This window comes from Chaetodon trifascialis, chromosome 9 (assembly GCF_039877785.1).
Source record: "Chaetodon trifascialis isolate fChaTrf1 chromosome 9, fChaTrf1.hap1, whole genome shotgun sequence".
In the NCBI taxonomy this organism is placed as follows: Eukaryota; Metazoa; Chordata; class Actinopteri; order Chaetodontiformes; family Chaetodontidae; genus Chaetodon; species Chaetodon trifascialis.
This window is the reverse complement of record NC_092064.1, coordinates 14,813,946-14,824,551: the sequence shown is the minus strand read 5'-3', so window position 1 is coordinate 14,824,551 and position 10,606 is coordinate 14,813,946. Positions and strand designations below refer to the sequence as shown.

The window sequence follows — 10,606 nt, the reverse complement described above, 5'->3', positions numbered from 1 at the left end:
TTTTTTTGTCATCTGCAGGGAAAAGCTGTCAGGATGAGAGTTTTGGCCTGTGAGCTGTAGACCTGAATCATTAAGGGAAAGGGAAAAAGCGTACGGTAAAATAAGTGACAGTCATTTAAGTGTTTATTTAATCAGGATTTCAGGAGCTCACACCTCAGTGTGGTCTGACTTTCCACGTAACACACAACGCTCTCATCACTCTGTCACACACAAGAAACCACATCCTTAAACACGTCACGTAGTGCTTCCATAATGTAGATTTTATTAGAATATTCAGAGTAGTGCTATAACTTCTCATTCACTAGAGCGTCTGTCAGTTCATAGTTTTCATGGACGTGTTGGTCTGTTAGACAGATGCTCTGCAATGAAATAGATCTGTAAAGCAACATGAGAGACATAAACAAAAGGCTACCTAATATTTATATTACTAATTACGGAATTTACAGTCACAAAATTTCATGGAGCAGTTCAAAGAAATGTGTGGCTTTCTCACTGACATAATAAAGAATGTTAATAAATACATTTTTTTTTCACCATTTTGAATAGATTCCTGTTAACACCCCCCCCCCCCCCAAAAAAAAAGTAGGGATGATACAAAAGCAACTTTGCTTGGTGGAAGTCAGTGCAAACAGCTGCTTTTTTGCAAAGAAAAAAAAAAGAAATAATGGGGTCATCAGGAACAAAGTCGGGGTATTAAAGGACACAGTAGAAAACTCCAGCAACTGTCTGCATCTCTATCTATATTGCCAACATTTGACCATCTTGCGTTGCATTTCTGAGAAAGACCCCCCCATATTTGTCAGCTGTGGCAGAGTTAATGAAACTGATTTAAGAGTCAGAGTCAGGGTTGAAAGGCCCCCGGAGTTGGTGCCACAGACTGAAGCACCGCCTGCTGAGCAAACTTCTTTCCCATCGATTCAGCAGGAGAAATCTCTTCAGTCGGTGACGACGGTGAGAAACCAGCAGTAGTACCATGATACCAACAGCACGAGTTACAGTTAAGTTGAAAGAATCGGAGGGTGCACTCTGCTCTTTGTATGACTCCACACCTCTCTCCACCCAAAGAACAGGGCAGGAAACTGAAAACATCTCAAGTTCTCCCTCTGTTTCCCTCGCTGAATTTGAACAAAGTGGCCACTGTTTGATGGAGAAAGGCATGATGGGACAGAGAGAGTGAAGGGATAGGACCATAAAGCCTGGAGGGGTGGTGGGTGGGGTCACATTGAGGATGAGAGTGGGGGAGTCAGGACTTGATACAGTAAAGAAGGAGGAGGGGATGAACTGGGGAGGTGTCTGGTCTGGACCCGGCTGTCCTAATTGGATTTCGGAGTGCTCTGCTCTGCTCGGGCAAAGAGATTGAAGGGACCCTGTTCTCTTCTGGTGGGAGTCTGTGTGTCAGGGGGCTTAGAGGAAGTTGTGCTTGAGGGTGAAAGTTTGTTTGTCTCCCCAGCAGAGACTGGAGCGCGATGTTTGGATTTCTGCTTTAAACTTGTACCTGACCGCCATGCTCATCAGAGCCGCCGCTGTGGCCGTCCGAGTGCACGGCGGGCTTTGTTGTAGGGCAGTGGGTGTGGGAATGTGAGTAAGGGTGCGAGGAAAGATGGAGGATAAGAGAGGAAGCAGCTCTGATTCGGCTACGCACAAACATCCGTTTGACACTGGGAAGTTTTGAGGGCTTAGATGAAGATGATAATTTTAGTTTTGAGTAGGGGGGATTTCAAACTGTATGAACAGCTCTGATCTGAGGGTGCCAGTGAGGGGTTTTGCAGGTATAGTGTGCCCTTGCATAATATTTTGTGGTGAGAGATGGTGACCAGACCTTTGACCTTATTATCTGAGCTTTGACAGGAAAGTTTTTAAGAGAAGAACCGAGGGCCTCGCTGAACTACAGCAGACCTACACCAGCGTTATTATGGACAAGTCCTGACTCTCTCAACAAAAGCTGGACACTCCTCACGGATCCAGCAGACCCCGTAATGTCTGTTTCTCATTTTCTCTTCCTCTGTGCTTCAGAACAGGTTCGTCTTGATGGTGGGGTTGGGTTTTCTGTGGAAGGAGGACAGGACTCCGGCAAAGGGCCCGGTCATACTGTCCGCCGGCTGCCAGGCCTTCAGAATCTCCTGAGTCTGGGCAGCAGGCTGAGCCACAGCCGGGTTGGACGGCCCCAGGCTGGGCCAGCTGGGCGGCTTCAGCCCCTGGAGAACCGGAGAGCTGGAGGTGTTAACGTAGCCGCTGTTGGCAGGGACCGGGCTGGGGCTCAGGCTGGCGGGACTGCCCAAGTTCCCGTTGGCCGAGCCCGGCAGGGAGGCCGTGCTGTCAGGCGTGGGGCTGCAGGTGGATTCTTTGGACTCGTCATCGTCGGATGAAGACCTCGGCTCTCCGCCCTTTTTCCCGCCGGAGCTGCTGCCGCTGGTGGTGCCCGAGGTGCCGCCGGAGCTGTTGGCTTTGGCGTTGGCTGCGCGCTCCTGCTTACGAAACTTGGCACGCCTGTTCTGAAACCACACCTGTTCAACACAGAGGCAGGTCAGGTTAACGTTAGGCTGAAGGCACAGAAATGCAAACATACATCACACGGCAGATAAATGGTACCATAGCAACGTTACAAGACAGCGCTATGCTTTTTCCCAGGTGATCAGAGGGAGGCCTCACCTGCACCCGGGCCTCGGTCAGGTCTATCTTGAGGGCCAGCTCCTCTCGGGTGTAGATGTCCGGGTAGTGGGTCTCGGCAAAGACCCGCTCCAGCTCTTTAAGCTGGGAGCTGGTGAAGGTGGTCCTGATGCGCCGCTGCTTCCGCTTCTCGTTCAGGCCGGAGGGGTCCGAGAAGAACTTGTAGGGGACTGAAAAGGAGAAATAATTTCCGTTTAGTGGTCGTAAAAATGAGCAACTGCCGCGTTAGATCAGCCGCATAAAAACAGGGAAAATGCAGAGCGGCCTTGCGTGAATTGACTTGGCTGGATTTTCGGATGAAAACTGCTTTTAACGACGGGATCAGGAAATCTGTCACAGTTCGATAAATTATGTTTTGCACAGTAGTTTCCGGTGTGTGGGTTAATTGATTGCTAAAGAAAAATCGACCAAAGCAAACATGACATTGTATAATAGGCTGAAGGCCTCCAACAGGCCACGTTTACGACTAAATGCTGGAAAGGAAATATCCAGGCGGCGGTGGTCCATTAACAAAGATGGTTTATACATGTATTATTATTATTATTATTATTATTATTATTATTATTATTATTATTATTATTTTATTTCACTTTGCCTAAAAATATTTTTTCTGTTGTATAATGTTGACTGAAATCTTTTGGACATTGTAAATATCCCTATTAGGCCTACTCAAATTAGTTATAGGCCTAAAACTTAATTAACAAAACAGAATTGTGCTGTTTAGCGAATTTATAACATGTTGTTAATGTTGATAAAGAGAAAACTGATTTAGTTTCTGCTGCTTTCAGAAATTCAGTCAGAATTCACTGCTTTAAGAAAGGAAAACGGAGAAAATGAATATTTAAAACGTTCAGTTTAATTTCAGTTTAAGAAACGGGCACAATTATGTTTGCAGGCAAATACAGAATAATCCCACACCGACACAGTTTAATGTTAGGTGGGCCTAGTGGCCAACAGGTGTGTGTGTGTGTGTGTGTGTGTGTGTGTGTGTGTGTGTGTGTGTGTGTGTGTGTGTGTGTGTGTGTGCGTGTGTGCGTGCGTGCGTGCGTGTGCGCGCGCGCGATTCCTCAAGCTTGATTTCGATAAGTAGCTTTTTAGCATTTTGAGAATAATGCTAATAACAATTATTATCATTATTCTATAATTATTATTGTTGTTGTTTTTCTATGTCCTGTGTTGTTGTTTTTTTGTTGTTGTTTTGTAGATTTCTGCGTACATAAATTAGTAGAGAAATACAGTTTTTCACCTTTAAAATTCTCTTTCACGATTAAAACATTTAGTGATATTAAAATCCTCATTATTACTCTGATCTAGCATGGAAATGTCTCTCCATAAATGAACGTTTTGCGGAGATTTTATCCATGTGAAACCATTTAGCAGACAGGCTTTAAGGTCGTGTTTAACGATTTTTAATTTAATATTTAATATTTCCTTTTCTTCCGCTATTTTCTTTCTTTCTTTCTTTCTTTCTTTCTTTCTTTCTTTCTTTCTTTCTTTCTTTCTTTCTTTCTTTTATTTAAGCAGTGTTTCAGACGCTCGAGTCAGAGCTGATGATGGTGACGACTAAATGTAGTATAGCCTCTATAATTTTTTTTTCTTTCCTCGCTTTTTAAATGATCAACCTCGTGTAAAAGACTTCCCTCTTCCCTCATCCTTCCACCTTTGTTTAGATACCTGGAGACCTTCAGCAGAACAGAACAGACGCTCCTGTACCTGAGGAGTAAGGTGTGGGCTGGTGCTCTCGCAGGGCTCCCAGGGTGCAGCTGGCCGTGCTGAGCGGAGTGCAGGCCGGGTTGGAGAAGGGTCCGCTCCGGATCGGGTTGTACTGGAAGGAGCTGGCCTGGCTGCACGAGCTGAAGTCCGCGTAGGCCGACGCCTCCATTGCCGCCATGCAGGAGTCATAGGAGTTCAGGTAGGAGTAATCCATCTTATACATGGAGATGAGCCGGTGCAAACACCGGGCTGCAAAAGCAACGACGGGGGGAGCAGAGAGGTTTCGGGTGTGTGTTTGTGGTCAGTCGCCTTTTATTTTAGCGGATTGAACGAATATTGTTCAAACCAGACAGATCTGGTCTGGCTTCCCAGTATCTCCAAAGACCGTTCGGGCGCCTCTCCAAAACTCCTGTCGGCTTTGTGTTGTAGGCTGTATCTCACTGTCCCGCGACTCTTTTTTTTTCTTCTTCTTCTCTTTCAATAATCCAGACGTTTTCGCTTCACTCTCCTTCAGTCTCTCCTGCTTCTGGTTTTCTCTCTCTGTCCGTCTCTTCAGTGTTCCTCCCCGGACTGCAGCTCGCTCCGCTCTCGCGCTCCGTTTGACAGCGCGCTGCAGCTCGCGCGGTGTTTATAATAAACTTGGCAGAGCGCGAGACAATAGCGAGGCGGTGGTCTAGTTTCCATGACAATGCCACCAGTGAGTGAGAGTGGACACGGACGGCCCTCCCCTCCCTCCGCTCACTGCACCGCCCACGCGCTCCTGAGCATCGCGGGCTCGCAGGTGTCAGCAGAGTTCAATCACGAGCCTAAAAAGCAGCGGCTTCTTCATTCTTAACAGTTATCTTGTAATGTCTCCTCCTTTCCTTCCTTTATCGGACGTTTGTAATTCTGGTGAGTCAGTTCTTCACTCTCAGCACAAATATGTCCGAAATCAAGCGTCACTGTCTCAGTTCTATAGAAAATGAGTTTAATCAGCCCACAAACTCTCCAGGTAGAAATAGAAGGACCATTTTCAGCCAATAGATAATCTCATGCTCATCGTCTCTTACTGAATTCAGGCTTCGTTACTACATTTCCTCTCATTCCACTGTATTGAAGAGGTGCGTCAGCTGTGATTCAAGCCTCTGCGCCCAGAAAGCAGTCCAGCCTGACAGCCTCTAAAGCAGCTCAACGACCATGTCCGGTGCGTGGTGGAGTTTATTTGTGCTCTTTTATTCCATTTGATACAGCCTTCAGACAGAAGACTGGCCCTGACTCGGAGTTTTTGGGTTTGAACACCCTGATAAGAATGGCAAAATATCACAAGATAGGCCCGTACAGAGAAGTGAATAAAGGAGAAATATTTAAAATGAACTGGAGGTGAAATTTCTCCAATATCCTATATATTGTCTACGTCTACGTATCGTCTACGTAAAATACACGCAGGATAGACATCCTTTTGCTAATGTCTCATTATTTTTGCAATATTATACAAGATAACAGTTTAATTAGTCTATTATCATGTGAATAAAATGCAGCTCGTGAGCCGGTGCAGGTCAAGCCTCGAATAATGCTCCATAGCCGGCGGAAGTTGCTTGACTGCCCCTCAGACGGCTCTTGGAAACAACCGCAGCTCAGCCGCAGAAGTCTTTATGTGGGGGAAAACGTCCAGATGTGACGGTGATTGCTGAGATTAAAAGCTTTGATTTGATTCCGATCACTTTTGCAGAGATGTCACCGGAGTGAGCGTCAGTTTGACGTATAGGACGAGAGGGGGAATTGGCTGCGGAGACAACTGAGCAACCGCGACAGGCTAACCATAAACGCATTGACGCTTCATAAATTGGTTTAAGTTTATTGTTCGGTGTCATACAATGTGATAAGTCATATCCCACACGGCCCCATCGCACACGCACACACTCACAGAGGGCAGAAAGGCGCGCGCTCCGTGCATCCTCCCAGTCCGGCGCTGTTAAAAAAAAAAAAAAAAGGCTGCTCGCTGCATTTTACGCTCAGTTCATCAAATTAACAGGCTTCTTATACTGGCAGAATTTCACCAAATCGTATAACCCACAAACAACAAAAAAAAACTACACGCATGTCATAAATTAATTAAGTTTAGCTTGTGTACGCGGGCGCGCAAAATGGGCTCAAAGCGCGCGCTCTTATCTCTGCCTGACCAGAGGCTGCAGGGTGATGGCCCGTTAATTTCATTAACCAGCCGAGCACGCGCGCGTGCGTGTGCTGTGCTGTACTCAATTAAACTACAAATGAGTGAAAATAATAAGATTTGTTTGAAGCGTTTGGTTTGGCTGGTGAGAGCCGGCGGATGTTCGGGGCGGGTCGGCACGCGGTGCACCTTCTCATACAGATGTTCGTCTCGTGCTGATGTTGGATGTCGCTGTCGTGGTTGAAAATCAGTCACGTCTGTCGCTCCTTCCGTCTTCAGATAACAACAACAACAACAACAACAACAACAACAATAATAATAATAATAAAACAGTTTCATGCAGTTGTAGTTGGACCGTCGATGCTGCAGACTCCACCAGGTGAGCTACCTGGGCAGCCCTATTCCCTCCCTTTGAAGAAATTCCTGCAAATATTTGTGATCTTGTGCACCTGTATTTACAAAATCTCGAAGCTTTAGGCCCAAAAAGTTTGTCCTGCAGATGTTACACGGCATAAAACACTGTAAAGACTCATTCCTTATTTTGTATTTCCAACATTTGTTTGCAAACATGACAGACACCATCACAGGCTCCTAAAATCATACAAAAAAGGTTCCTAAATACATGAACGCGATCTCCATGAACGTTTTATATTCTTTAAGCCTGTTAAAACGAACATAAGAGCGGTGATTTTTTTTTTTTTTGGTTTCCACATTAACCAGTCAGCTCCAAGGCCACGCCGTCTGTTGAGCGTTCCGGTCCCGTCTGGTGGGTTCAGAGGTGAGTTTACCGAGAAACTTAAACTGTTTCAAAGTGAAACTCTCCAGGCCGTTTCTGCCTCCCCCTCCCCAAAAAAAGAGCAGCCAGGAGCGACCCTAGCTGTCCCGCTTTAAAGCATTTAAACTTTAATCCCTTCAAAGAGGGGACCGGTCTCTTCCAGGCCACTAATCCGCCCTATAGTGCTCCAGCGCAGGGGGAGACTTCTCCTCTGCGGAGGCTTTAACTTTGGACTTTTACATTCATGGGGCGATTTGACGGAAACAGTAACGGGGATCTTTGGCATTCATGACGTCTGAGTCAACAGAGGGGGACACAATGGTCCCCTAGAGGCTCCTGAGGGCCCCTGAGAGAGGAACCCCGACTATAGGGATTATAAACCCATGGAGGACTGGGTTATCAGGGAAAATCTTATGGACGTATTTAACACGCTTCTAGTCACTTATGATCGCGTTGACATTAAAGGATCAATTCACCTTTTCATTGATCACTTTGTACATTTGTTTAAAAAGCTGCAGCAACAGTATTCAGTGTTAAAGTATTAGGTTATAAAGGCAAGAGACAAAACCTGGAACAACTTTAAGCAGTTAACCACAAGTTTCTATACGGGAATAATGAAGGATAACGTAGACCACCACAGCAAGTATGAAAGATAATTAAGAAGAGCTACACTGAGTATATTATAATAATAAAACTCCATATAATGTGATTTATCTTTGTTTCCTCGTCATGTTTCCCTTGATTATGAATTTAGGTTATCTGTCAAAACGCCCCGTTTAATGACCCTGTTTCACAATAACAATAAATAACTATCTAAATAATTATCTATATGTTTATACAATTTTTTGCTGAGAGACTCCATGATTTTTTTATTTATTTTTTTCCTTCTTCTTCTTTTTTTCCGCTGTGATGGCAAAAAATCTTCTGAGGGGACGGTGCAGCGCGCTGGGCCTTCTATTCAGCCCCATTAATTGTGCTGTCTGCCTGAGCTCATTTCTGTCACGAAAGGGCCATGATCTGTGGAGAAATCCTAATTAAATTCTTAGCATTTGTTGCCCCTCTGCTCCCATCTTGCCTGCTACTGTAATTGTTTGTGATGGTCCGAAGACACCGACTGGAGATCTGCCGGCTGCATGCAGATCTGACAACTTGTGTTAGGTGGTGCAGGGGTGGTGTGGGCGGAAAGACTGGCCGCTGTGATGGATGGCTGGATGGTCTTGATGGAGAGGTGGAGAAGCGTATGGATAGAGACAGCGGGGTAAGGCATGAGTGAAGGATGGGACAGCGGCGACACCGGCTCAAAGAAAAGCCGCGCGGGAGGCCGCAGCCCGGTGTCTGTCCCGAGACACGCGGTGGTGGCCTGACAAGCAAGTGAAGCTGTCAGTCAGAGGGAGAGAGACTGCCAGCTCCATCCATCACCAAAGCTCGAAGAAGAGCATGTCCCGCGTGTCGAAAGCCGTTTTTCTGCTGCAGACTGGGGCAACTATTGATCCTCAGGTCTGGACAGTGTCCTCCTCTTTGTCAAATCTGTAAAACGTGCCCTGAATACGCACACACGTGCGTTGATCGTCGACTTTATAGTTTACTCGGAGTTAATTGAAGTCAGCTGATGTTCACCGCTGTTTCTCTAAAGAAAGTGCAACCAGGGGACAAAAAACAAAAACAAAAACAAAACAAAACAAAACAAAAAAAAATAGGTATGGGCCTGACATTGAGTCTTTTAGTACATTGTTTCCTCTGCTCGATTCCGTCTGCAACTGCACATTCATATGATAATGCTTTATAAACAAATACCCACATTTCTGTTTTTTAAAATCCTATAATCAGTTCTAGGTTACTAGTAAAGAAAAATACATTAGTCTATAAATAAATAGGTCAAATTGATTTAGATGTTAAAATTCTGTGTATATTTTTATATTGAATCATCAGGTCATAGACGTTAATTGCTGATTTCACGTGTGTGGGTTCCTTATGCGCAAAATACGCACAATCTCTCTCTCTCTCTCTCTCTCTCTCTCTCTCTCTCTCTCTCTCTCTCTCTCTCTCTCTCTCTCTCTCTCACTCACTCACTCACTCACACACACACACACACACACACACACACACACACACACACACACACACACACACACACACACGGTCTCATTAGATATCCTCTGCAACATTTCTGCTCAGCATTTGTCCATAATTTTGTCCACGAATGTACTTTTTAATCGCTTATCAATAGTTTAGATTGTTGACAGTAAATCCATATGTTTGATATGTGTAAGGCTAACTGTTCCTATCATTTAATATGATTATTAGGACCCATCCATCCTTCTTTCTCATTTGCTCCAACTTCTTTCTCAGCTCTGCTGGCTGTGTCAAGCCCACCGGGCCAGTGTGATGTACACGGCCGAGCAGCTGGCTCTCTCCCCTCCTGCAGTGTTGCTAAAATGTGTCGTGTCATCGCCCCTCTTAAGATCCTCTTCCCTCGGAGGTGGATTTGATTGCGCATAAAATAAAATCAAAAATCACAGATCCAGCCGTTAACATCGGCCTGCGTCTTCACGGCAGCAGCGGAGGCTGGCGGCGCATTTGATTTGCCCGGTGATGGATGAGAGACGGTGAAGGAGGGAGGGGGTGGTGGGCCCGAGGCTGAGGGGGTCCCGTCGGTGCGCCTGTCCCCGCATTTCAATCCCCAATTACCGGAATGCACCGTGACGCACCGGCTCGAGACGACGGCGCGCAGCTAACCGGGTTAGAGACTGGAGCAACAGCACCCAGTGTGTTGTAGGACTTTCATTCAGATCCTCGCTAAGGTAGTGTTGATACACACGATCAAAATCAGCTTGGGGCCGTGGACCACTCTACAGCCGAAACAATGAAGTAAACCACTGATAGATATGTATATCGGCCCTGTGTTAAATGCCTTTATCAGTTTCTTTTTCATTCAGCGCCACACTATGCTGTGTATGGGAGTCATCATGTGGGCCAAAGTGCATCACTGAAGAAAACTTGTAATACATGGTTCATGTAAACAGCCTGATGAAATAGCTGAGACAAACTCCCCAAAATCATCAGGACATGCAGAAGAAAAGCAGAATGAAATCCATTTTTGTGCGTCATAAGACACGTAAAAACACATCATGTTGCACAAAATTTTCAAGTTACACAATGTGCACAAAATGTGCCCACGAATCCGAAACATCATCATCAGGACTTATGAAAGCGGCCGTAGAGATACAGTCCTCACTGAGGAGCATACTATTTGCTTGAATACAGTAATGAGTTCTGTTAAATTTAACTTTAGTCATAAATCC

At 45.6% G+C, this 10,606-nt stretch overlaps 1 protein-coding gene across 3 annotated transcripts; it reads right to left on the bottom strand.

Moving 5' to 3' along the window:
- Nucleotides 1-2,009: 2,009 nt before the first annotated feature.
- Nucleotides 2,010-4,603, bottom strand: phox2a (paired like homeobox 2A). 3 transcript variants are annotated; one of them, XM_070970996.1, is made up of 3 exons: nt 4,381-4,603; nt 2,650-2,837; nt 2,010-2,504 (listed from the first exon to the last, which is right to left on the bottom strand). In XM_070970996.1, exons 1-3 carry the CDS (start codon nt 4,601-4,603, stop codon nt 2,010-2,012), a joined length of 906 nt encoding a protein of 301 aa, XP_070827097.1. The 3 variants fall into 3 exon arrangements, with proteins under 3 accessions (XP_070827097.1, XP_070827095.1, XP_070827096.1); XM_070970994.1 differs by having other exon boundaries at nt 2,572-2,837; nt 4,381-4,594; XM_070970995.1 differs by having other exon boundaries at nt 2,010-2,540; nt 4,381-4,594.
- Between the last annotated feature and the right edge of the window lie 6,003 nt (nt 4,604-10,606).

What these genes read in the sequence shown, in the direction of transcription:
- phox2a (XM_070970994.1), bottom strand. Translation starts at nt 4,594, where the DNA reads ATGGATTACTCCTACCTGAACTCCTATGACTCCTGCATGGCGGCAATG. An exon ending in GCCCACACCTTACTCCTCAG is followed by an intron (nt 2,838 to 4,380) that starts GTACAGGAGCGT and finishes TCTCCTTTTCAG; the next exon opens with TCCCCTACAAGTTCTTCTCG. An exon ending in TGGTACCATTTATCTGCCGT is followed by an intron (nt 2,505 to 2,571) that starts GTGATGTATGTT and finishes TGTGTTGAACAG; the next exon opens with GTGTGGTTTCAGAACAGGCG.